At 53.1% G+C, this 26,298-nt stretch overlaps 4 protein-coding genes across 5 annotated transcripts; all 4 read left to right on the top strand.

The window, feature by feature from the left end:
* The first annotated feature begins 1,332 nt into the window (after positions 1-1,332).
* Positions 1,333-4,873, top strand: LOC107325274 (keratin, type I cytoskeletal 14). The gene is made up of 8 exons (XM_085532608.1): positions 1,333-1,863; positions 2,646-2,728; positions 3,006-3,162; positions 3,282-3,443; positions 3,535-3,660; positions 3,750-3,970; positions 4,315-4,364; positions 4,620-4,873. Exons 1-8 carry the CDS (start codon positions 1,381-1,383, stop codon positions 4,715-4,717), a joined length of 1,380 nt encoding a protein of 459 aa, XP_085388734.1. The 5' UTR covers positions 1,333-1,380; the 3' UTR covers positions 4,718-4,873.
* Positions 4,874-7,456: 2,583 nt separating this feature from the next.
* Positions 7,457-10,243, top strand: LOC107325272 (keratin, type I cytoskeletal 19-like). Of its 2 annotated transcripts, XM_015885960.3 has the most exons (6): positions 7,458-7,989; positions 8,288-8,370; positions 8,601-8,757; positions 8,848-9,009; positions 9,308-9,433; positions 9,609-10,243. In XM_015885960.3, exons 1-6 carry the CDS (start codon positions 7,507-7,509, stop codon positions 9,867-9,869), a joined length of 1,272 nt encoding a protein of 423 aa, XP_015741446.2. In that variant the 5' UTR covers positions 7,458-7,506; the 3' UTR covers positions 9,870-10,243. The 2 variants fall into 2 exon arrangements, with proteins under 2 accessions (XP_085388736.1, XP_015741446.2); XM_085532610.1 differs by lacking the exon at positions 9,308-9,433 and having other exon boundaries at positions 7,457-7,989; positions 9,609-10,003.
* Positions 10,244-12,846: 2,603 nt separating this feature from the next.
* On the top strand, positions 12,847-18,661 carry LOC146752258 (keratin, type I cytoskeletal 19-like). Its single transcript, XM_085532606.1, has 8 exons — positions 12,847-15,148; positions 16,052-16,134; positions 16,427-16,583; positions 16,808-16,969; positions 17,365-17,490; positions 17,597-17,823; positions 18,035-18,180; positions 18,311-18,661. The coding sequence occupies exons 1-8, from the start codon at positions 14,576-14,578 to the stop codon at positions 18,334-18,336; spliced, it is 1,500 nt and encodes a 499-aa protein (XP_085388732.1). The 5' UTR covers positions 12,847-14,575; the 3' UTR covers positions 18,337-18,661.
* A 2,110-nt stretch (positions 18,662-20,771) lies between these two features.
* Positions 20,772-26,253, top strand: LOC107325236 (keratin, type I cytoskeletal 19-like). The gene is made up of 9 exons (XM_085532607.1): positions 20,772-20,910; positions 22,072-22,571; positions 23,313-23,395; positions 23,893-24,049; positions 24,243-24,404; positions 24,834-24,959; positions 25,082-25,308; positions 25,663-25,787; positions 25,953-26,253. Exons 1-9 carry the CDS (start codon positions 20,886-20,888, stop codon positions 25,976-25,978), a joined length of 1,431 nt encoding a protein of 476 aa, XP_085388733.1. The 5' UTR covers positions 20,772-20,885; the 3' UTR covers positions 25,979-26,253.
* Positions 26,254-26,298: the final 45 nt, after the last annotated feature.

Raw genomic sequence — 26,298 nt, 5'->3', positions numbered from 1 at the left:
GGTGACACTGAGTACAGATGGTGATGGGGAGGGCTGTGTTGCTCCCCCACTGCCTCCACGCTGTGCCAAGGCCCAAGGAAAGGGAGTCCATGGGCACATCCCCCCCTGTGCCACTTTCCTCACACAGGAGAAGGAATTGCATCACCCGGAGCCACTCAGCAATGTACCTTTGTTGCTTATTTCCAAACTCTCCCCCCGTCATTGGCAGATGATCTAAGGAACACTTGGCTGTTGGAAGGGGCTGTCGGGGCCTGTCCGGGAGCAGTCAGACATCTCGCCATGCACACACATGAGAAATTCCTTCTCCTCCACACCCTGCACCACCGCCAGTGCCGCTCCGCACTGTGACGCATGCAGCAGCATTGCAGCCAGGCAGCAGAGCCCTGAGCCCACCGCCCAGGGCAGCACACTGTGCGCCCACTGAGCCCTGCTAGCGCTGGGCTGTCAGCTGCAGACCCACACAGCTCTGTCCTGCCCTCTTTACAGCTGCTTGGGGTGTTCATGCAAAGAGCAGCTTCAGCAGGAGCCGTGCTGCTGCCAGCTGTGAACTCTTTGCAGTGCACAGGGACCTGTAGCTCCTTTTCCTATGACCTTCATCTGCTGGATGCTGTTCTACGGTTTCTCCTGGAGAATCTCGTGGTTTTTAAGTTACTCCAGCTCACAGCCATCCCCTGCCTTTTCGGAGCACTTCCTCGGCTCCTGCTTATAAAAGCAGAACAGCACAGTTCCTCCTCATTTCCTTTCCATATTCCACCCCTCCTGGGTGGTCTCTGAAGTGAAGAATTAATCAAGCCCTAAAGGATGAACTCCTTTTAATGCCAGAGAAAATCTCACCTGCAGATAAGAGAGGGGAGCTGCACCTCAGTCCTGGCAGCACGGCTCTCCCACCCCCAGACCTGCACTGTGTGCTCTGCAGGGCTGCAGCCCCACAGCACTGCTGTGTGCTCGGACAGGGACTGAGCTGCTGGGCCAGGAGCAGCAGAAGAGCTGCTGAATTCCTCCCCTTTAACATCACCTGAATAGATCCATTTCAGAGGTAGCACTACAAAGGAATATTAAAGTGTAGCCCTGAGCAAGGAGCCTCCTCCTTTGAATCACACCCGACTATTTACTTGGAAACGGAAGAAGCATAAAAACGCCCTTCGTGAGATAAGAGCTTTCTAGTGAAATATGGCAAAAAGCGTGAACAGAACAAAGGAAAAATGACGAATCTGGAAGTTGGCTCCGATTTTAGGAGTGACGAAAATCAACGGGAATGCACCAGAAAAAAAAAAAAGCAGCGGCAACGCCTCCCGCGTGGGCTATAAAGGGCTGCGGGCAGGGGAAGCGCGCACTGCTGCCTGCACTGCCAGCCCGCTGTGCCCAGCCTCTGCCTGCACCATGAGCACCACTGTCCGGCAGTTCTCCTCCTCCACCTCCCTCAGGGGCCTGGGGGGGGGCTCCAGCAGGCTGTCCTGTGGCCGGGCAGCCGGCTACCGGGCCCCCAGCGTCCACGGGGGCTCCAGCAGCTACTCCGTCTCCTCCCGCATTGTCTCGGGGCTCGGCAACAGCTATGGGGGCAACTACTGCAGCAGCATTGGAGGGGGCCTCGGTGGGGGCTTTGGGAGCGGCTATGGGGCCGGCTTTGGAGTCGGCTTTGGGGGTGGCTTTGGGGGCGGCGATGGCATCCTCCCGGCTGGTGAGAAGGAAACAATGCAGAACCTCAACGACCGCCTGGCCGCCTACCTGGACAAGGTGCGCGCCCTGGAGGAGGCCAACACCGACCTGGAGGTGAAGATCAGGGAGTGGTACAAGAAGCAGGGGCCCGGCCCTGAGCGCGACTACAGCCCCTATTACCGGACCATCGAGGAGCTGCGCAGCAAGGTGGGTGCGGTGGATATCAAAGTTCTCATTAAAGTCACTTTTTAATAGATTATATGGAAGGTGATTGGTCCAATATGGGAAAACAAAACTGCCTTGTCTGGAAATAGGTACTGAGAACTCTGGAGATGACATGCAGTGATGCTAAAGCCAGGTCCTGCAGTTTATAGCACGGTGCAAGGCTGTGGATAGAATTTAACAAAGAAAGGAATGACCCATGGGATGCTCATTCTGTGGGAGGTAAAAGCACAGACACAAGGAAAAAACATGGGGGGTCGGTGGTTCAGAAGTTCTTTGGGTAGAGCCTCCCCCCCTGCTGCAGGCTGGACACAGTGACCTCCAGATTTGCACCTGGATTCTTTCTGGATATCCCCTGGAGCATCACAACTCACTGCGAGCATTTCATTAGCTTGTGGCTACAGAAATTACTGCTCATTAAATGGCCGATCCTTCTCAAAATCCCGGAACAAATATTTCACCTCGGGTGTAATTTTGGCAGCCATTTGGGCGCCGTTGCTCCTCCTCAGCTCCTTTTCCTCCCAGTTGGGCTCTTTGCGGTGCCTGCGGTGACATGGACACGCTGCAACCTGCACAACTGAGTGCTGCCAGGCAGGGCTGCAGCTCAGCATCACACTCTGTGCCTCTCTGCAGAGTCCTTGTGCAAGGCCAGGCCAAGGGGCAGGAGCTGGGTGCTGCTCTGGTTCTCTCCATCAAGATCTCCACCAGCAGCATGCAACTTTACCTAATGACTTTTTCACTCACTTTTTTGCTTCTCTTTGTCCCAGATTCTTGCCGCAACTGTGGAGAATGCGAACATTGTCCTGCAGATTGACAATGCCAGGCTGGCAGCTGATGACTTCAGAACCAAGTAAGTGCAGAGTTCTCAAGGGAAAGAAGGGACAGGGCAGCACGCTCCAGGCTGTGCTCTATACACCTGGAGCTGCCCCACAGCTCCTGCTGGCTGCTGGTGGCCATGGAGAGCACATCTCCTCCTGGGCACAGCAGTGTCCTGACAGTCCTGCACTGCGGAGTGCTGTGCATGCACACCTGATGTGAGGTGCTGGCAGACATAAACAAGGTGGGGCAGGAAACACAAAAAAATTGCCATCAGCTGGACCCAAATGTGACCGTTTGCATGTCTCCAGATTTGAGACGGAGCAGGCCCTGCGCCTCAGCGTGGAGGCTGACATCAATGGGCTGCGCAGGGTGCTGGATGAGCTGACCCTGTCCAGGGCCGACCTGGAGATGCAGATTGAGAACCTGAAGGAGGAGCTGGCCTACCTGAAGAAGAACCACGAGGAGGTGAGTGCAGTGCCAGCACCCACTGGGACAGTAACGTATATCCAGGGTAGAGGGGGTCAGGCATGGGGTGAGGAGCCATCTGCAATTAGGGCTGTGACATTGTCTTTCCTTTTCCCTAGGAAATGAACGCGCTGCGTGGGCAGGTGGGAGGAGAGATCAGCGTGGAGATGGACGCGGCTCCCGGCATCGACCTGACCAAGATCCTGGCCGAGATGCGGGAGCAGTACGAGAGCCTGGCGGAGAAGAACCGCAGGGACGCTGAGCAGTGGTTCTTCAGCAAGGTGAGCTGGACGCCCACGGCTGCGGCCACGGCTGTGCCCACACCGGGCTGTGCCCACACCGGGCTGTGACGCGTGGCTCGACTTCTTGCAGACGGAGGAGCTGAACCGTGAGGTGGCCATCAACACGGAGCAGCTGCAGAGCGGCAAGACAGAGATCACGGAGCTGCGCCGCACCATCCAGAGCCTGGAGATCGACCTGCAGTCCCAGCTCAGCACGGTACGTGGGGCCGCTGCCCGCCGGCGTGGGGATGGGGCCCTTCCCCGCTGCCCCCATCCCCCTGAGCCCGTCCTCTCCTCCACACGCAGAAAGCGGCACTGGAGGGCACCCTGGCCGACACCGAGGCGCGCTACGGCACCCAGCTGGCCCAGCTGCAGGCGCTGATCACCAGCGTGGAGGAGCAGCTGGCCGAGCTGCGCTGCGACATGGAGCGCCAGAACCACGAGTACCGGGTGCTGCTGGACGTCAAGTGCCGCCTGGAGCAGGAGATCGCCACGTACCGCCGGCTGTTGGAGGGCGAGGATGCTCAGTGCGTGTGGTTTGCGTGGGCTGTGGGGTGGAGAAGGGAGGGGGGGGTCCATAACGTGCTGCTTGGGGCCTCATCCTGATTGCAGCCTTCAGGCTTTGTGATTCTTTGCATACCAGTCGCAGATGCCCAAAGGCTCCTTCCCTGTCTGCTGCCTGTGGAGGGATGCTCAGTGGTTGCACTCCCTGCTGCAAGGGGCAATGGTTCCTCTGCCTCCAGGGACACCCAGAGCAGCAGATGTTATCATAGTTCCTATGATTTCTCTGCACTCCTCTCCTTCCTGCATACAGTGCTGTTAAAATAAGAACATTTCTCTAACTTCCTTTTGTTTTCTCCTCCTCTTGCAGCATCTCTTCCCAGTACTCCTCTGCGATGTCCTCACACTCGGGCAGAGATGGTAAGAATGCATCTTGCTCCACATGCCCATGGCACTCAGCTTTGAGACTTCTCTTAGAACAGCTGCTAAAGTGATGCAGGGAAAGGCAGCACCCAGTGTGCTGCTGGTCCAGGCAGTGGCAGAGGCAGGATAGCACAGGAGCTGCATGTTCTGATACCCCATAGATTTTCCCACATCCTCCTCCTGCCCATGTGGCACTGGACAGATTCTTAAGGAATTTCTCTCCCTCCCCTCCCTCTCTGCCTCTCCCTGCAGCGATTACGTCCTCGCGCCAGGTGCGCACCATCGTGGAGGAGGTGCAGGACGGGAAGGTGGTCTCATCCCGTGAGCAGGTGGCACACACCACGCGCTAATGGGACCCATAGCAGCCCCAGGCTCTGCCCAACAGAGCTGTGTGGCACACAGCCGGCTTTGCCACTCAGCTTCTCCCCTGACGGACCCTAACCACATGCAGCTGCCATTGTGCACTTTGTACACATTTAATAAAGCTTTGTTTTTCATTCATGCAACTGCAGACTTGTCTGTCACTGACACTCGAGCTCTCGTAGCCAAGGGGTTGGACGCTCATGGCAGGGAAGTTCCAGAAATCCACAGCTGGGAGTGTGGGAGGGGAGGTGCGTGCCTGGAGCAGCCGGAGTCCGGGCTGCTTGTTGTGTGTTACTCAGTGCTGATGGGCGCGGGAACTGAGATGTGACCTGGTCATGTTGATGTGAGAAAAAGGCAATGATGTTTTTGGACAAAGTGCCAAATGAAGCCAGCAAACACAAAGCTGTGCTCTCTGATGCTCAGTATCAGGAGGAGCTGCTCCCTCCTGCAGGCGGAACCCCAAAGAGCTCAGCAGGACCGTGACTGCCACGTGTGCTGCTCACAGACACGAGCGCAGCATCAGCTGGCAAACCTCATCCAAACATTCCTCCTGCCTCATTTGACTGCCTTAAAATCACACTGTCAGGCACCAAGACTTCACACAGGTATTTTAATGTTGCCGAGGGCTGCATTTAATACAGCCGCTGCAGATTAAATGTAGGTGTAGGCCACAGGAGTGGCCAGGAACAGCCCTGCTGCCCACCCTGGCACAGCCCATCTGTGCCACCAGCCCCCAGTGCCAGACCCCCCCCAACCACAGGAAGGCCCAGCCTGAGCACCTGGAGCTGCTGGGGGCTGCTGGAGCCCAGGTCAGTAGAGAATCCATCTGGTTCCCTTGGGAGGAGTGCACCAGTCATGGTTCTGATTCATCCATGTATATATGCTTGAGTAAAAAAGGCTTAAACTCAGCATAAGGCTCTGCAAACCCTGTGATCACAAAGATGAAAGCCCGTGCTCAGCATACACAACTGCTGTGCTATATTGCAGCCATCTCACAGAAGGAAAATACCACCTACAGTTCATATCTGTGATACATGCACAGACTGCCACACAGAGACAGACGGACGCTGCTCAAGAGACCGTGCTCCACATTTCCTGCAGGATGCCAGAGCAGGAAAAGCAGTGACTGAATTCAGCGAGGAATTCAGATGTAAGTCCTCAGCAAACAATGGCAACGAAACAATAAATGGAAACCAGGAATGTCTTCACAAGATATTCCATCAGCAAAGACACCGCAGGGCTCGGGCAGCAGCTCCTCCTGGGCAGCTTCAGAGACAGCTGAGTCAGCATTTAGATAAGAGAGCACCTGTAAGCAGCAGCACAAGGATTCTGCATAGGTGAAACTGTCTCTAAGCACTCTGAGACTACAGAGGGCTCCTCCGCAGGGAGATCCAGCCCTGCCTTCTCATTTTCCTCACTCATTTGAGTCTGCTTGTTCTGCAGGGCAGAGCAGCGCTTGGGGGTGACGGCGGCGCCTTTTACTTGAAATCCCCTACAATCACGGCTGAAATACTTCTCCACGTAAGCTGTAGTATTCATCATTGGCTACAGCTACATCCGAAGTTCAAAATGGACACACAGAACCCACAACCACATGTAAGGTGTTCTGGATTTGCAGTGCCAGGATAAATCCAAGGCTAATGAACCCAGCTGGATGGCACAGTGCCCTGGAGCAGCCTGCGCCAGGCGCGTCCTTCGTGTGACGGGTCTGGGTGAGCTGGACGCCAGAGACGATGCTGAAGAGCAGCAGTGTGACAGGCACCACTTGGCTGCATTCATATTAACAAAATGAAAAATCAGGATGACAAAGCGTTGTAATTATCTCTCCTGTTCCTCAATTCAGCACCCCTAGACTGAAAATACATTGAATATCCTTTTTCTTTTGTAGTCTCTTTGATGCGTTTCCCCCAGACTCTGCTTGGAGGAGCTCCATGGTGCTGCCAGGACTGGGGTCAGACTGATCCCAAAATTCTCCACGCTTCTGTTTTAGAAAGGCAGTGCACCATCTGCTGTGGTTGTCCTCTCCTGGCAGTGAATAGTCATAGCCAGATGCAGTGCTTGGGAGGAAAAGGAAATATCCTTGTCTTTTTCACTTTGGATAAACATTTGCATGTTTTGTCTACCTGCTAAAGCAGCAGAATGCAAACCCTGGTGTCTCTCCCCTGGAAGGGTATGTCACGGTGCATGCTGGAGGAAAAGGAGCAGCAAAGCCATCACCACTTAAGCTCCATATTTTCTGTGTACTCCATTTCCATGGTGTGATGCCAGGGGCCATGGCAGGACCTCCCCCCACTGCTGCCGCCCAGGGGCTCCCCCCCATCCCCTGGGGCAGCTGCACCACGGGCGCCTTCACCCTGGGGGGCTGAGCAGGCTCTGCAGGGCAGGCGGCACCAGCCCACAGCAATCCCCTCCAGCAGGACTCACCCCCCACGGGTAATTGCTGTTTCATTCTCCAGGCACTCTCAGGTATCGTCGCTGTTTGTGTCACTGTTGTTTGGTTGTCATCACAAGTCAGACCTGATGATTCAGGAAGTCACATTTTTGATGTAGTTTTGAAACACGCTTCTATTAACCAAAGCATCTTTCTGTTGTGGGATCGCCGGAGACAAACGCCCATGGGGAAATATTCCAGGCGCAGAACTACCAGGTCGGGAGGAGGAACAACAAACAGCTCTTCTCCAGCAGCAACATCCACAGGGCGGTATAAATAGGGAGCAGTGGGGCTGGAGGCCGGCAGCAGCTCCCGCACCGCCCGCGCAGCTCGCGCGGCTGCACCATGAGTTGTGCCCGGCGCTGCGGCACACAGGGCAGCGCGGGCAGCTGGGCGGGCACCACGCAGGGCTCCTCTGCCTCCCAAGGCCGACACGCTGCCTTTGAGCTCGGGGGGTTCTCCGGTGGCAGTTTGGGCGAGGGGCTGCTCGGGCAGCAGCTGGGTGCTGGCAGCATGAGCGGGGGCAGCTTCGGAGCGACCCAGCGGGCCTGTTCCACCCTTGGGTTCAGCACAGGGGGCATGTGTGCACGTGGCATGGGAGGTTTCGGCAGGGCCGGTGAGGGGATCCTGTTTGCCAACAATGAGAAGGCGACGATGCAGAACCTCAATGACCGCCTGGCCTCCTACCTGGACAAGGTGCGGCTGCTGGAGAGTGAGAATGCCGAGCTGGAGTGCCGCATCCGGGAGTGGTACGCCAAGGTGGGCCCCAGCTGTGAGCCGCGGGACTACAGCTGCTTCCACAAGGAGATTGAAGACCTTCAGAACCAGGTAAATCATCTCAAGAAGTGTCTCACGCTTTCACACATGGAAGGCCAATGCCTGGAGGTGCAGGAGGTGGCAGCTGACATGCAGTGATCAGACAGCAGCAGTTGTTCTCACAGACAGCTGACGCTCCTGTAGCCCGCCATGGAGGCTCCCCACTGTAATGCCATTTAACTAATAACCCCCAAACATGAAACCATTATAAAATAACCATGTTGCAGTGCCCCGGGTGGACGATTCCTCCAGGCCTCCTGCAGCTGGCAGAACCTGCCAGCCCAAACCTCTCCCTGTGCTTCCTTTCCAGATCCTGTGTGCAGCCATGGAGACCAACAAGATCCTTCTGAACATTGATAACAGTCGGATGACAGCCGATGACTTCCGAGCCAAGTGAGCCCTGTGCTGGGCTGGGGGGCTCAGGGAGGGAAGGGGTGGGCATTGAGGTGGTGTGGGGCTGAAACTTGCCCACTCTGCTGCTGTATTAAAGCACAGTTCTCTGTGCAAGGCAATGTCCGCAGCATCACATACCTGAAGCAAGAGAACTTGGTCCTAATTTCACACTCAGCTCAAGCACTTGCAGTGCTTTGCTGGCATGTTGAGTTCCTGTTCCTGTGCCTAAGGTACGAGACCGAGTGCAGCCTGCGGCAGAATGTGGACGCAGACATCTGCAACCTGCGCCCTGTGCTGGACCAGCTGGCCAGCTGCAAGGCTGACCTGCAGCTGCAGTGCGAGGCTGTGACCGAGGAGATGTGCTGCCTCCGGGCCAACCATGAAGAGGTCAGATACCCCTCACCCTAAAGAAACTGTGGGAAGAAGGAAACTTCCCCCAGGTGGGAATATGACCGTCCTGGTGTGTGCTGTCTGCAGGAAATGAGCTGCCTGAGGAAGCAGGCGACTGGAGATGTGAATGTGGAAGTCAATGCCTGTCCCGGCCCAGACCTGAGGAAGATCCTGGAGGAGCTGCGCTGTCAGTATGAGACACTGATGGAGCGCAACCGCAAGGAGACGGAGCAGTGGTTCGCCTCCAAGGTACAGTGCGGTGTGCGGCTCTGCCCTCTGCCTGTGAGGGAGAGGGAGAAGTGAGAGATGAGCGCTGCTCCACTTCGTGTCGGTGTCTGGATGCCAGCAGTTCCACCAAGGAGAAACTCAGATTGGTTCCACGGCCCCATTGCTGCGCTCTTCTGCTGGTGGCTGAGGAGCTGCAGTGCTGCGGGGTCATGGGGCATATGGGGCCTGGGCTGGGAACACCTGGGGGCTGCAGCAGGAGCAGACGTGTGGGGCTGTGTTGTGGGGAGGGCAGGGCACACAGTGTTCCTTCTGACCTCAGGTGGAAGAGGTGAACCTGGAGGTCATCACCAGCAGCCAGGACATAGAGTCGAGCAACAAGCAGGTCACGGAGCTGAGACGGCAGCTGCAGGGCCTGGAGATCAACGTGCAAGCCCAGCTGACCATGGTGAGTGACACACGGCTCCGTCTCAGCCCCCAGCTCCCTGCAGAGAGCTGCACGACCAGAACCGCACGGATGGGTACAATGGGACAGCTCTGCAGTGGGATCCCTCTGACAAGAAGTCCATACTGCCTGTGACAGCTGTGTAACCCATCCACCTTTTTGCTGCTTCCATTCTCAGAAAGAAAACCTGGAGTCCTCTCTAGCTGAGACAGAATGCCGCTACAACAAATACCTCGCTGAGCTGCAGGCCCAGATCTCCTGCGTGGAGCAGCGGCTGGCGGAGATCCGGGCAGAGATGGAGTGCCAGAACCAGGAGTACAAGAGCCTGCTGGACATCAAGTGCCGCCTGGAGCAGGAGATCCACACCTACCGCTGCCTGCTGGAGGGTGGGCAGCAGGACATCATGTATGCAGGCTGCAGGCAGGGCCGGGCACAGTGACATCCCCGGCTGTCACTTACAGGGATACGAAAACCTGAGATTTGAGTGGTGAAAGAACATAGCGGCAAAGAACCAGCAGTGTCCTGCTTCCAGCCAGGGCCGGGAAGCCAACCATGAGGAGCTGAGCACTGACCAATGTCCGACTGTGAGCCCCTTCTCTGCCCTGTGCAGGGGCTCAGTCCATTGCTCCCACCCTGCCCTGCCCTGCACTGCACTGCGGGTGGCTCCTGCTGAGCTGGGGAAGGTGCTTTGTGACAGCTGTCATTTAGCTGAGTCCTGCTGGCTCTGCACTGATAGACAGGATTAGGGCCGGGCAGCTAAATTCCCTGAAACAATAAATTATCTGAATGCTTTCAGCTTCACACGACAGTTTTAATTACGGTTTGGGGAAATTTAATTTGCATGCAAAGCAGCTGGCTCTTCCCTGCCTTCCACGGACTGAGATTTTGCAACACAGAGGCGCTGTGCACAGAGCTGTCTGAGCCCCCAGCGCCCACAACTGGAGGTGTTTTAATGAGGTGTCCCAAAGAGGGCTCTCCAGTCCCACATGAGCTACACAAAGCGTCAGCTCTCACTCCCAAAGCTCAGCTGCTGCGGAGTGTGAACAGCGCTGTTACAAGTGATGGAGTTACTGTTCCTGGAGGTGCTCCGGAGACTTGCAGATGTGGCACTTGGGGACGTGGCTGGGTATGGTGGGGATGGGTTCCTAGTTAGATTTTGTGGCATCAGAGGTCTTTTCCAACATGAATGACTTTACGGTCCCACCGTCAGGGTGTTCTCCCAGGTGGGGCTGAGGAGCTGCAGGGGAAGCCAAGGCCAGAGCTGAGCCATTCAGCAGAGATGTAAGATTCAGCAAACTGGGGGGAAGAGGGAGGAGAAATGCGGCACAAGAGGAAGTGGGGATGTGAGAAGCATGGGGGTGCAACAAGGAAACTCCAGACAAAGCCATGCTGAGCCCTGGGCAGGATGCTGCAGATGGGAGATGTCCCTTGGAGGGCTCCCAAAGAACAAATCCCCAGGAAAAGCAAAGCAAAGTGATGGGCAGCGCTCAGCTCCATGTGCAGCACCAGTGGGATGGGAGGCACCCAATGGGACCATGCAGGGGGGACCCCGGCACCGCTCTGCCTGCTGCCCCCACCTGGGATGTGCCGGGATCCACACGCTTGTTCCTAATAAAACTGAGCCAACACTGATACAGCCCCGAACCTGAGAAACAATTTCTACAACAAATGAATTATATGAGTATTTAAGAACAGGTTGGGCAGATCGTTGTGCTCTGAAGGGATTTCTGCTGGGAGCGCAGGAGGCGACGAGGAGGAGCGATGTGGGGCGGCCGACGGGCAGCCTTCATTTGGAAGGGACTTCCAAGCGAAAGTCGAGTTTTCATTAAAGTGGGCGTGTGCCAATATAAGCTAATATAACACAATTTGCAGCGCCTTTGAGGTACTGAGAATGTGTAGCAACAGGATAAAATCAAGAAGAACAAGTTTTCCCAAATAATACTGAAGGAGTAATTTGAAAGCAAAGCTGTGCTGGACCTGACACGGCCTCCTGCCAGGGGAAGCGATTCCAAGAGAAAATGCTAAATAAGGAACCCTGAAAGCATCCAAAAAGAAAAAGAGAGCAGGAAGAACCAGCCGGCAGCGTGCAGGCAGATAAAAGGGAGAGACAAATTAATAGGTGGGAGAGGGGGGTTTTGAAAGTCAGATGCAGTAAACAGACGGGAAAAGAAGTGGTGGTGGTTCAGAGAGTGAGCAGAAATCAAACAATCAGACCTGCAAAGTGTGAGAGCTGGGAGTGAAGGGCTGCACTGCACACGCGCTGACACTGATTGCAGGTGTTGGAGTCGTGGGCTGTGAGTTGCTGCATGCTACAAGCTCTAATTTCCCCATAAAAGTCTGTTCATGAGGCATGCAGACAGGGGAGCCTCACCCACAGCCCTGTCACCATCCGTGGAACTTGTACTTGAGTTTATTGTGTTGTGTAACATTTGTAAGGAGTTATGTACATCAGTAACATACTACTGTAATCAAGCAGGAGATTTCTTGGCCCGCTGCACCGAATACTCCATTTACACTGCCTGCATGACCCACATCCTGGAGACGCACTGCAAGTAGTGATGCTTTAGTGCAAGTATCAAATACAGGCACACAGAGTTCTCAGGGCCATGGCTGGCCCACACTTGGGCTGCCTGCAGGGTCTGGGCTTCCAGCTGCCCCCCAGCATCGCCGCTCAGCGCGGGGGATGCAGCTCTGACTCACAGCCCCACAACATCACAGTCTGCATCTGAGAGCTGGGAGTGCGAGGTCTGGAGCCAGCTTAGTATCACTTCAAAGCAGGTTTTAATAAGTGATGCCCAGTGGCTATTATGCAAATCATTACTGCTAATTACAAGTGACAAGATAGCATCGTATTCCAGTGAGGTTGCACAAACATCACTGAAGCAATGCTTATGAAAGCAAAGTTCTGTCAAATTGGACGCACCCTCCTTGTAGCTGACATGAAGAACACTATCAGTTTGATAAGCAAAGTGAGCAGAACGTGGCACGGCGTGCACAGTTGTGTGCTGGGACCACCATGGCCCCTCTGCCCATAACACAGCTTGGGAACGTGGCACCACCATGTCAGTGTAACTACACCCCAGTACGAGTCCAGTGGGAGACTGGGAGGATGGGTCCAATCTTGGCTGGTAAATGTGACTCTGAAGCTCGTGGGCCCCTGAGCCAGGACATGTGTAAACAGCCCATCAGTGCCACCAGCCAGTTTGCTCTGTGGAGTGAGACCTGCTCCTTCTGCCATTGATGGCTGAGGACACGGGCAGATGCTCCCATCCCACCTGTAATGCCCCACGCCTGCAATGTACCTGCTAAAACTGAGACCTGGACAGGGAAAAAAGGCGACCCGAGCTCAGAGCGCTGCTCCCTGTGGGCTGCTGCTGTTGGGCAACTTCTGAAAACCAACACAGCAGAAGCAAAGCTCCCAGCAACCCAGACACGATGGTAATTTCTGCTGGTTCTCGTCGCCACACCCCGTCTTCATTATATTCCTCAAAATGTCTGATGAAAGCCACATTTACTCCCTATCCTCCTTTTTGCTCGTGATTTTCACTCCAATGAGTCTGGGCTGTGTGGGGAGCAGGGAGATGTGCTTCCAGGGGGAGGATGGACTCGTATTTCAGGCGCTGCAGTTGGCAGTCTGAGCTCTGAGGGACTCCAGCACTGTCCCTGAGCAAGTTCTTTCTCTGCACCCTTTGAATAATGAATATTCTAGGATGCTGCCAGCCTTAGGTAGGTGTCTTTTATCATTTTTGATCTAAACAAAGAAATAAACGAGCTCAATGGAGAGCAGAATCCTAATGTATGCTCATGAGAAGACGATCACATCTACACATCCTTGCTGGGCGTCACTGCAGTGCCACCAGCAGAGGAGGGGGAGCACATTGGTGTGGGTGTCCCCTGTCCTCGTCCCCAAGTGACGGCTGCTCTCGGGGCTGCCCGTGGGGTGTCAGGGAGGATTTATCCCAGCGGGTTCCATAACTGTGCACAGGGACATCCTTGAATGGAAGGCTGCCTGTGAGTAAGAGCGGATAGAAATTCCACGCTGCAGGGAAGAGAAGCCTCTGTCCTTCGAAGAGCAGAATATCCTCTCATTACCACAGTCTGCTGGACAAAGCAACCTGTGCTGCTGAGCCAGGTTGCCCTGCGCTGCCCGGATCTCCTGCCCAGCCTGGGAGATTCTGTCCCAGCAGTGATGGTTGGGCTGTGCCAATGCCTTACTGCTCTGACAAACACAGGCAGCAAATGTGGAAAGCTTTCCTTGCTCGATACAATCTTGGCTGTTGGAGATGGCAGTGACCTGCTGGATCTCATCGCAGTTGGGACAGGGAACCCCATGAATCGTCCATCACCCCTTTCCTGTGAGTTCCTTCTTTATCTATGGATGGCACAAACTGAGCAATTACAGCAACAAACGATAACTTCAGGGAGGTAACTCAGTCCTGTGTGACACTTGGATCAAGGGGCAGGCAGGAACTTCCAGCACTTCTCAGACTATGAGCAAGTTGAGTTCCTGGGCTGTAGGTGAGGTGAGGCAGGAAATGTCGCAGTAGAGGTACCTGAGCCCTCTGCCTGTAATTGAGCTGGCAGGCATCAGCACCACCACAGCACGGCTCTGTTTGCTCCTATGGTCACCATTGTTCGTGCTTTTCAGAAGTGTAAATTCATATTAACTGCCCACTTTCATTCCTTGCAGTCTGCTGCAGCACATGATAGAAAAATGTTTGCTGGACTAAGAATAAAATAAATACAAATTAATAGAAGATAAAAGGGGCTTTGATGTTATAAATACCAATCCTGCTGCTTTGTACATAATCTAGGGCAACTTTCTTGACTTCTTGTAAGGTTTGCATCATACAAAAAGCTGATGACTCATAAAACATTATTTTACTTTTTGGAATAAGCTGCTGACATGTAAAGTATCTTCCTTGTGAACTGGGATTTCTAGAGGGAAACTGCCTATGGGTTATTTATTCCTGGCATAAACAGCGAGACTAGCCAGCCCCGTGGGAAGAAGAAACACCCCGGAGGTGGCACCCGCTTGGAAGGTATAAATAGGGATCTGCGGCAACGACCGACCTGCAGTCTGACTCCGTATCACGCTGTGCATCTTGCTTTGGGCTTTGGGTTGGATTTGCAGCTGTCCTCACAATGAGTTGTAGTATTAAGCAGACAACTGGCTCTCTCAGGGGCAGGACCAGCGGTGGCAGCTGTGTTATTGGTGGTGGTGGTGGTGGTGGAGGAGCGCGGATGTCCTCGGTCTCCTCTGGAAGATACACAACTTGTGGGATAGGTGGTAGCCGAGGCTTCTCTGGGAGAAGCTACTGCGGCGGTGTGAATTACGGAGGAGGACTGAGCAGCGGCAGCCTGGTCGGTGGGAGCTATGGAGGTGGCTTAGGAGCCACTGTCCTCGGAGGATGCTCAGGCATTGGATTCAGCGGTGGCAGTGCCCGCTTTGGCGGTGGCATTGGAGGTGGCATTGGTATCGGTCTTGGTGGAGGGGGTTTTGCTGGTGATGGCATTCTTCTTTCTGGTGACGAAAAGGTCACCATGCAGAACCTTAACGACCGCCTGGCTTCTTACCTGGACAAGGTGAGGTGCCTGGAACAAGAAAATGCTGACCTGGAGTGCAGAATCAGGGAGTGGTACGCCAAGCAGGGCCCCTTTTGTGAGCCACGGGACTACAGCTGCTATTATAAAGAAATAGAAGATCTTCAGAACCAGGTAACATCACTTCTCAGCTGCTTCCTCGCTTGTAAACTTCTCCCACGCTGTTGCTTCACAGCTTAATGCAGCTATTGAGGGTAACATTTCACTGCTGTAAAACGCTCCTCATAAACAGACATTAAGACAACTGTCTGCAGAGAGCCCTAAAGCTCAAACGTAAAAGTCTTGAGAGTTTGGATTGTTTCCATTGCTTTTATTCATCAGATATAATTGAAAGGGAAAGCATTATGTGCACGGAACACATTTGGATTGGCTCAGCAGTCTGAGTTAGATCTGTGCCAAGGTGTTTGAGTGGATGATTGCCAAGAGAACGACTAAATGAGACACAAATAACAAGTCGTGTGAGCTTATTCTGTCACTCATCTCACAGAATTCTAGTTAAAAACTCTTTCCTTTACTTACACATTTACTCCTTCATACAGAACTGGGAAGCATTGGACACTTAATTAGAAGTGAGAACAAAGAGAGCGTTGCCAGAACACAAGTTAAAATTAAAATGTTTTTTGCAAAGCATCTATTTGGCAAAACTTCTACGATGCCAACACACAGAGAAGAAAGTGAAAGGAATCCAGGAAACAAACGGACAGAATGAGACAGACCTGTAATTAAGTCTTAAAACAAAGGCTTTATATCTCTTATCCATGAAAGTAAGATTTAGACTTAAAAGGTTGGGAGGATCGCAGCAGGCGCTGGGCAGCACCAATAACACCTCCCTGTCTGCACCTGAACTCTGTGTTTCAGCCCTTTAATGCCTCCCCAGTGCTGTGCTGAATGTTCACACTGCGCCTGCTGTGCTCAGCCAACAGCACACAGAGCCTGGGCTTTGTTCTGCTGCACCGGGTGCCCGGTGGGATGGGGAAGAGGCTTCATGAGTGACCACTGAACTCTCTTCTTTTCCAGATTGTCTGTGCAACCATAGACAACAACAAGATCATTCTGAACATCGACAACAGCCGGATGACAGCCGATGACTTCCGAGTGAAGTGAGTGCCCCTGGTGCAGCAGCAGGTGCTGGGATGTGGCTCAGGGCTGCGGGCTGGGTGGGCTGCAGGCTGTGCAGAAGTTGCCTTTGGGTCTGGGGCAACAACACAGCTCTGTGTGCAGATGGGATTGTGCAGGGCAGACCTGGGAAGGGGAACCTCAGACCACTTCCCTCAGCATCCCAGGAGGTTGGTTAGGAAATGGCTTTAAGATGGGCAGATGTGGTAGTGCAGAAAAGAGCTGATGATGGGGTCAGATGCTGACTGATCTCTCTTGCTTTTCTTTCTCTCTCAGGTATGAGACAGAGCTGGCCCTTCGCCAGAGCGTGGAGGCCGACATCAACGGGCTGCGCCAGGTCCTGGACCAGCTGACGCTCTGCAGGTCCGACCTGGAGGCACAGCTGGAGTCGCTGCGGGAGGAGCTCTGCTGCCTGAAGAAGAACCACGAGGAGGTAGGATGGGAGGCCCCACACAAAGCCTCCCTTCACTCAGGATCTGTGCTCTCCCTCCCCTTATTTGTACACGGCTGATGCTGCAAAGGGCTTCGCTTCCTCTGCCACGCTGCTGGATGGAGGTGGCACAGGGAGCTGGGAGCTGGCAGTGCCCCCGGCCGGGCTCCTCCCTGCTCTCCCCTTTGTTTTCCTTGTTTCTGAAAACATGGTGTGGTTTTCTCCAGGAAATGAACTGTCTGAGGAAACAGTCGACTGGAGATGTGAGTGTGGAGGTCAATGCCTGTCCTGGCCCTGACCTCAGGAAGATCCTGGAGGAGATGAGGTGCCAGTATGAGACGCTGATTGAACGCAATCGCAAAGAAGTGGAGGATTGGTATGAGTGCAAGGTGAGCGCATTTATGCAGCTCTGACTTCTCCAGGCTATGGTTCCACACTGGTTTACCTTAGGTTAAAACCACACATCTGTAACAGTATTTGGCACTGCCCACGTGCCACAGGGGATGCCACCTCTGTGTGCCCCTCCTGGGTGACAGGAACTGCTGCAGCCCGGTGGGGCTCAAGGCAGGAGCTCTTTCCACAGTGGATGAGAGGTGGGAAGAACTGGACAGTGGCCCTATTAGAGGGGTTACAGGCAGGGGTTACCCCATTGGGTTGAGTGAGTTCACCCAAAGCGTTCTCATTTCAGGCTTTTTGCTACCTCAGCTGCCCTGTGCTCAATCCTTAGCCTGACTTACATTGAAACACTCCCTTAAGAACTGTGCTCTCTCTTGGTGCTCTGCAGATTGAGGAGGTGAATCGGGAGGTGATCACGAGCGGTCAGGAGGTGGAGACGTGCAACAACCAGGTCACCGAGCTGAGGCGGCAGCTGCAGGCCCTGGAGATCGACCTGCAGGCTCAGCTCAGCCAGGTGGGTGCAAAGCTCACTGCTGCAGCTCTGCTTCAGAGTGAGAACCTGCAGTTAAGTGCAGCTTCCTCATGCCCATATTTCTGTTGTGCCACCTGTCACCCTGCAGAGGGACAACCTGGAGTCCTCTCTGGCTGAGACAGAATGCCGCTACAACAACCACCTCGGTGAGCTGCAGACCCAGATCACGTGTGTGGAGCAGCAGCTGGCAGACCTGCGGGCGGAGATGGAGTGCCAGAACCAGGAGTACAAGATCCTGCTGGATGTCAAGTGCCGCCTGGAGCAGGAGATCCACACCTACCGCTGCCTGCTGGAGGGCGGGCAGCAGGACCTAATGTGAGTGCACCCGAGACACATCAGACACTGAAATGCCTTTGTTCTGTGTATTACAAAGTACCCAAGCATTGCCATAAGAGCTCACTGCACTATTCAGCCAAGTTTGTGCCAAAGACAAAAACAGACCGAAAGCAAAGGGTCAATGCACAAACTGCAGCTCTAATCGATCTGCCATTCCCTTCATTAAAATGTTCTTTTCCTTTCCACTCAGTCAGCAAGGAGGAATTGGTCAGTTGTCGGGGCTGGGAGGAGGAGTTGCACGAACAGGAGGAATAGGAGGAGGAGGAATCATCCGAACGAGCCACACGTACACTTCGTCTGCGCAGATGCCATCCTGTGCAGCAGCGGAGATACAAGGTGAGGGTGCAGAGCTCTGCTGGGCTCCTGCTGAGCTGGCTCCTGAGCTGATGGTGTGTACAGACTGACAGCATGGGAAAGAATCGGGTTTTGCTCTAAACAAAGTCATGTTTTCCTTTGATCTCTCCAGTGCCTTGCAGAAGGATTTGTGATTAAAGAGAGAAATGAGAATACCCAACGAGAGATCCCTGAAGCAGAGCCATGGATAGAGAGAGGGAATATTACTGCATGCCTCTGCAAAGAGCAAGGAACTGCTCCTTTGTGTTACTCAGCAATGCTACGCGATGTGCCAGAGGGATAAGCAGAGTGTTGGGCCACATTCCGCTTCATTTTGCTATTTGCTTTTTCCAGTCTGTATTGCTGCACCTGCCCAACCACCGTGTCAGCCGCGGGAGGTCCCCAGTACTATGATCACTAACGTACCCGCTGGTGAAAAAACTTCTCTAATAAAACTGTGCTTCTGCCTGATGCAATCAACAAAGCCGTGTCTGTGCTCTGATTCCCGCAGCCGTGCAGGTGGTGTCTGTGTGCTGCCCTGATTTGCTAAAACACAGCGAGGGACAAATATGTGGGAAAATAAGGAGAGTTTAACCTGGCTGAAAGTTAGTGACAGAATAAGGAGAGTGCATCCTTCAGCCCCTGCCAGCAGGGTGTGACTCTAACCATAAGGGCCCAAGGGAGTGACCTGCAGCTGATGCACAGCTTTACAGCTCCAGCCCTGGACCTGGGCTGCTGTTATCACGATGTATTTGGTACAGAAAGTCACATTCATGTGTTCACATATTCCCCTATGGGTGACTCAGCTCAGCACCCCACGCCCTGCTGCCAAGCTGGAGTCACCCCCCAGGGAGGGGAAAGGCCACAAACATTTCAGGACACACAGTGCAGCGTGGCACACTTCTGTAGCCTCTGCTTTCATATGGAAACTGATTTCTCTACAGAAATACATTTACTGTGACATGGAACCTTCCAGATCAGTAGCACCTCAGAAGGTTCGTACACAGTCAGGGCCTGAAGAAGCTCCATGTAGTGCATCTCCTGTATTAGTGCATGGAGACAAGACCCAGCAGTGGCACTTCTTCATGTTTTCTACCAGACACCAGAACCACCAGAATTCAGGGACCAGAGCAGAGTGAAACAGTGCAGCATTGGAACAATAATGGCACATCAGTGTGTGCCTTCAAACCAAGGCTCTACATCAAGTCCCATCAAGACAAGCTCCATGCTCAGGGAACGTCTCGGACTTGATGCAGGAATCCCTGGGATGACGTGCACAGCGTGTGCCACATGGGAGTCTGAAGGAGACACTCATCATGGTTACAATGGAGACGTTCCAGTGCTGGACTCCTCAGTGCATGTCTGTCCCAGTTCTCAGAGCTGGAGCTGTGTCACAAAGCAGATCTCGTGTTCCTTCCCCACTGTATCCCCCTCCTCGCTCAGCACCAAGGCAGGCAGTAAGACAATGTCCTGCTGCCCCTCCTGGTCTTTTCCTTCCTCAGTACAGCAATCCTCACTTCATTGCTACAGCCATGAAGACATTGCACTGACACACTTCCAGCTTTAAGTCTCCTGGAATCTCCAGGCTGCCCCCAGAGCAGAGGAGCTGTGCTGCCTCCTTCTGTGAACTGCTACTGACATCTAGCTGAGCGCCCAGACTCAAGCAAAGGCTTCCCACCCTCCCCAGGCGTCCGCAGGAGCAGAGCAGGCACTTTCATAAAGCTGTCCTACATTCCTGACAGGTGAAAGAGACATAATGACATGGTCAGGACGACTCAATCACCCATCATATATGGATATGCCCCTGGAAAGCCCCCAGGGACGCAGAGTCAGCTCCTGAGACACCGGGCCTACGAGTTGGGATGCGTCTGGAAAGCAGCTTATGAGAAGGTAGCTTGGGATAAACAGTCCCCAGCAGAAAACACCCTGGAAATAACCATGCATTAGGGAGCTGCAAATTATGGAGCTGCAGACCTTGGGCTGGAAATTACATTTCCATGAGATTTCCATACTTGTTTGTGCCAGTCGGACCAGACCCGGGAACCTTATGAGCACACCTAACGAAAATAGGAGGAGAGGAAGCTTAGTTTATGGTTTTTCCAGACCTTCAGAGCAGTAATTTTCCCTTGGTCTGACTGGAGCATCCATTTCCTGAAGACAAAAAGGAAGATGCAGGAGGGTGGGCATCACTGTGCCAGGGAGAGCTGCCCACTGCGGGGCCAGGAGTCACTGCAGCCATTACCACCATGGCACGCAGGCATCCTCCCATCACACAAAGGGATGTCCCGCGTTTCTGTCTGCGTTATCCTGATGTGCTAAGATGATAACTGTGAAGGAGAGGAAGGAATGTGTGCTCACTCAGGAAAGATGCAGACAACTATTGGGAAACTTCTGAGGAATCAGACGCGGGATAGGCAAAGCTTCCAGCAACGCAGCATTACATCAGTTTCGGTTCATCCTCACCACCACACCCTGACTCCAATTATGCTCCCCATTCCTAGTAACGAAATCCAGATATTCTGTTTCGAAGCACAGTCACTATTTGCTGATGTTCCTTTTCTTAGCTCTGCTCTGCGTTAAGCCCCACGCAGAGTGCAGCGTGGCAGAAGGACTGAAGGCATCAGCAACGCCAGCAGCTCCTTGTTGCTGATAAATCACTCTGAGCATCTGCACAGCCCTGTCTCCATCCTGCTGGAGATAGCACAGGAATGCTGCTGGCTTTCATTGCACCACGTAAGTAATGTCCAAGGATGAGAGATAAGAAAATGCATCTTTATAGAGAAATCAGGAGAGTAAGAACAATAAAACGATGGGTAAATCCACAAACAGTGCCAGAACACTGATGTCAAAGAAGTTAAAGGATCTTTGGTTTTTACTTTTTCTGCCCAGATAAGACTTGGAGACATGAGGGATGGAGCAGAACCTCCACCTCGTACTTAATCCATCTTTTCCAAGCCAGTCTAGAACTGTTCTGGGCAACAAGTGCTCCACCGCCCTGTCCTCACACCCACCAGCAGTGGTCTTTGCATTCAGCACATAACACACTGACACAGAAATTGCCCGCAGGGTCTCTCCAGCCCCACTCAGTTTGAATAGCCCACGTCCCCAGCAGAGCTCACCTGCCACTATGTGAGAACAGCAGCAGCACCTTTCACTGAGCAGCAGGACAATATTTAAAGCCTTACTGTGTTACTTTACACTCTCCATAAAAAGAAATAAAAGCCACAGATCACACACTGACAATCTTCCACCCGTGTCCATTAAGAGATCACTGCACATCATCGCGGCTCACAGCAGAGTGTTCTGGAATTGCTATTGCAGCAGTGGGGAGACTTAAAGGTTAATCTCTCTGTCTCTGATCTCTCCACAAAGTCCTTACATCATTCTTCATACATCATTCCAGAATCCGACTTCGTACGTACTTTTTCATCTTACATATTCCAACATCAGCAGCTTGTATGAAACCTGCTTATTCAACTCAAAATAAAATGAAAATAAATTAATGAGAGATAAAGAGCCCTTTGATGCAATAACCTTTAATGATTTCTTCCTGGTATATAATTTAGGACAGTGTTTTTCCTGGCTTAATGTTGTAAAGTTTGCATCATAAACAAAAAGCTGATGATTCATAAAACATTATTGCTAATGTATTTTTGAAATAAGCAAGAGACATGTAAAGCATCTTCCTTGTCTACGGGGAATCTTGAAAGGAAACTTCCCTTTGAGAAATTATTCTTGGCACCAATGGCTGGAGTAGCCAGCCCTATGGGAACAGGAACGGCGGTGACACCCACTGTGGAAGGTATAAATAGAGTCCTGTGGCAGCGGACAACTCGCAGTCTGATTCAGTATCAAGCTGTGCGTCTTGCTTTGGGCTTCTGCTTGCATTTCCAGCTGCTGTCGCGATGAGTTGCAACATTAAGGAGACGATTACTGTGTCTAGCAAAGGCAGGAGCAGTGGTGGCAGCTGCATCATTGGTGGTGGTGGTGGAGCACGGATTTCTTCCTATGCGATAGGCAGTGGCAGAGGTTTTTCTGGAAGGAGTTACTGCAGTGGAGTGAATTATGGAGGGGGACTGAGTGTCGGTAGCTTGGCTGGTGGGAGCTATGGAGGTGGCAACTGCTACGGCAATGGCCTCGGCTTTGGCCTCGGAGGTGGTGTGGTTGTCGGTGGTCTCGGTGGCGACTGCTTGCTTTCATCCTGCGATGAGAAAGTGACCATGCAAAATCTCAATGACCGCCTGGCGTCCTACCTGGACAAGGTGAAGTGCTTGGAGAAGGAAAATGCAGAGCTGGAATGCAGGATCAGGGAGTGGTACGCTACACAGGGCCTCTCCTGCGAGCCCCGGGACTACAGCTGCTATTACAAAGAAATTGAAGACCTCCAGAATCAGGTAACACCATTTTTAAGTTATTCCTCCTCTTTTCATTTTCTTCTATTTGCATTCAGGACTTACTGTAATCGTCAGAGGCAATTTCATTGCTGTAAAATGTGTTTGCAAACATAAATGGCAGCAATTTCCTCCAGGACGTTGTTAAGTGGGGTTATGCTGTGAGGCTGTACAAGGGGGATAATGCTCCTCAGGGAGAAAATGATGCCTTCCTACACTGTGTTCTGATTATTTGCTTATGAATACAGCAAAACAAAAGGAGCAGAAGAGCAAGAGAAAATGCTACCCAACAGATGGGGACCCAAAAAAGCATCATAAATGTGATGTAGGAGAAGCCGGGTGTTTAAAATGCTCTGTGCAGTGGCACAAAGAGCCTGACAATAAAATATCCACACCAAAAGTTGTGGAAGACGTTTAGGCTTAAAGGTACCTCCCAGCTGCTCCCTGAAAGTCCTTCAGCTCGAGGCCAAGCACTGGGCACTGTGTGTCGGCTGAGCTTTAAGGGGAAGCATTTCTGGAACTCCAGACCCTGAAACTGGGCCTGCCCATCTCACTGCTCTGCAGCTCCCAGCCCTGCACAGCCCAGCTCTTCTCCTTGCTGCCTCCTGCAACTGCTCCGCTCAAGGACCAAATCCATGGGGTGGTGGGAAAAGGGAATTAGAAAGAGCTCCTGCTTAGCATAGATGTAATTGTGGAGTTCAGCAGCAGAGAAGGGAGCTGTTCTCATGCTCTGCTCTTTTCCAGATTGTCTGTGCGACCATTGATAACAACAAGATCATTCTGGACATCGACAACAGCAGGATGGCAGCTGATGATTTCCGTGTGAAGTGAGTGTCCCCCTGAGCACCAAACCCCACCCCTACCCCCATCCCAATGCACTGCTCACAGGCGAGTCTCACTGCAGCACCACATTAGGACAGGATGGGGTGATGAAAGGCATTTTGCTGTTGGCCACCAGACCTCCCTTAATTGCTGTTCTGAGGGAAAACATTTGGCAACAGCGTTTGTTGGTTAGGGCCAGGGACTGGCATGGCAGGGAGTGGCCTGCAATGGTGGTGCAGTCAGTGCATCCCCACCACACACCGCTGCAGATTGGGATCAGCAAAGCAGCTGAGCGAGAGGTGAGCGACGCCAGATACTGTTTTCAGGAGAGGGAGAAAAACAGGTGGGGAAGAACAGCTTGCACATAACAAACATCAAATGAAATCTAATACACGGTGCATCCAGCTTAGACAGCAAAACCCAGTGCAGAGCATGTAGATGGGAAGAGGGATCTTTGCACAAACAGAGCAGGTTCCCATTCCCTGCTTTCTTTCTCTCTCAGGTATGAGACAGAGCTGGCCCTTCGCCAGAGTGTGGAGGCCGACATCAACGGGCTGCGCCAGGTCCTGGACCAGCTGACGCTCTGCAGGTCCGACCTGGAGGCACAGCTGGAGTCGCTGCGGGAGGAGCTCTGCTGCCTGAAGAAGAACCACGAGGAGGTAGGATGGGGGTTAGAGTTAGGGCAGTTCTGTGCAGAGCCCTGGCACAGAACAGTCACCTACAGGACTGTGCTTTGAGTTACCCACAGATCTGCAGCATCGCTCTGCACCTCACAGCTGTGCTCACATCGAGCGCCGCCCCCAGCACCCAGCTCTGCTCCTTTGTGTTGTCTAATCTGGGCTGTACTTCCAGGAAATGAACTGTCTGAGAAAGCAGTCGACTGGAGATGTGAGCGTGGAGGTCAACGCCTGCCCTGGGCCAGATCTCAGGCAGATCTTGGAGGATTTGAGATGCCAGTATGAAACATTGATAGCGCGCAACCGCAAGGAAGTTGAGGATTGGTACGAGTGCAAGGTAAGGACAGACAGCTGCTGCCAGACAGACTGACAGGCACATGTCAGGGCACAGAAGCACTTCAGAAAGCAGACACGGAGACAACAAGCTGTTGTTCTGTACAGGCGCCTGAGCTCAGCACTCATTTACATGCAGTGCTCTGCAGGAGCCACAGGCCTGTCTGACCAGTTTGTTGCTGCCCATCTGGCGGCAGCAGCTGCCGCGAGGCCTTGAGGTGCTGTGCTGGAACTGAAACCTTCCATGCTGGGATTAAAGAGCCCTGGTAGCCAGGAGGTTATTGTGACTTGAGAAAGAGCAACCAGCTGCAGGCAGTGGTTAACACCCAGCACACACACAGTGCCCAGCTGGGGCTGTGCTGCTACTCACTGTTGTAAGAGTTCAGCCTACACAGGTTTTCTCTGAGGGTCTTCGTGTCTTGGTGCTCTGCAGATTGAGGAGGTGAATCGGGAGGTGATCACGAGCGGTCAGGAGGTGGAGACGTGCAACAACCAGGTCACCGAGCTGAGGCGGCAGCTGCAGGCCCTGGAGATCGACCTGCAGGCTCAGCTCAGCCAGGTGGGTGCAAAGCTCACTGCTGCTGCATGGGGGCACTGCAGAACGGCTCCTCTGCTCTCACTATGGGAGCTGCAGACGGTGCGGTGACATGAGACTGAATGCTGTTTCTTTGTGTTCATCAGAGGAATAATCTAGAATCCTCCCTGGCTGAGACGGAGTGCCAGTACAACACGCTGCTCGGGGAGCTGCAGAACCAGATCACGTGCGTGGAGCAGCAGTTGGCAGAAATCAGAGCAGAAATCGAGTGCCAGAACCAGGAGTACAAGACCTTGTTGGACGTCAAGTGCCGTTTGGAACAGGAGATTCAGACCTACCGCTGCTTGTTGGAAGGAGGACAGCAGGACCTTATGTACGTAGACCTCTGAATCCAATGGAATTGGGGGAAATATCAAGGATCTGCATTACGGGTTGGAATTATTTGGTCTCTCTGGTCCATCTCAATGCTCTGAGATGAACGTGCTGCTGTCTCCTGAGCTGCTTTACTGCGATGAGTGTTTGGTTCTGAACCTAATGTCACTCCTTGGGTCTGCAAAGCAGAGAAACCAAGGGGGTGTGGAAAGCAAACTGAGAAAAGAACACCGTGTAAAATGCTCTGTGACATTTCTAACCTTGATGAATGGCATAATGTGATACTTTGAGCTCTTGGTAGTGCCATGTAAAGCTCTAACATTGCCCATTTCTCTCCCCACATTCAACCCATCAGTCACGGAGGAGGAATCGGGAGCGGAGTTGGAGGAGGAGTCATTAGGACAAGCCACACCTACACTACAACCACAGCATCCCACTGCCAGCCACAAGTCCCACCCTGCAAGACTGGGGACATACAGGGTAAGAGCTGCTCCCACACCAGGCAACTCCTTTGTGCCCAGTTTGTTCCCCTGCAGCAAGGCCAGGAGTCAGCACTTTATCCTAAGGCACCATTCACACAACCTCAGTGTGTCCTAAGATTTTCTCTCTGCCTGAATAAAAATAACGCTGTCCTTTTTCCTGCAGTGACCTGCAGGAGGATCTGTGACTGAGGAGAACCGGACCAGGAGACGACACACAGAGAAACCCACAGACAAAACAAGAGCACTCGGTGTTCACTGCACGCCTCTATGCAGACAAAGTAGAACTCAGCGACGCTTTGCCATGTATCTCCCGGGGCCTCCTGGGGTCTCCTTTTCTCATTCTGCTGCTTCTGTAACGCTGCGATCTCTACAAGTCACTAGAGTTAGTCAGGATCACTAACGTACCTGCTGGTGAAAAAAACTTCTCTAATAAAACTGTGCTTTTGCCTGATGCAATCAATAAAGCCGTGTCTGTGCTCTGATTCCTGCAGCCCAGCAGTGCTGAGCAG

Source organism: Coturnix japonica, unplaced genomic scaffold (assembly GCF_054131305.1).
Source record: "Coturnix japonica strain WE unplaced genomic scaffold, WE-NBRP24 Scf049, whole genome shotgun sequence".
Classification (NCBI taxonomy): Eukaryota; Metazoa; Chordata; class Aves; order Galliformes; family Phasianidae; genus Coturnix; species Coturnix japonica.
The sequence above is the reverse complement of the archived record's forward strand: the minus strand, read 5'-3'. Positions and strand labels throughout refer to the sequence as shown.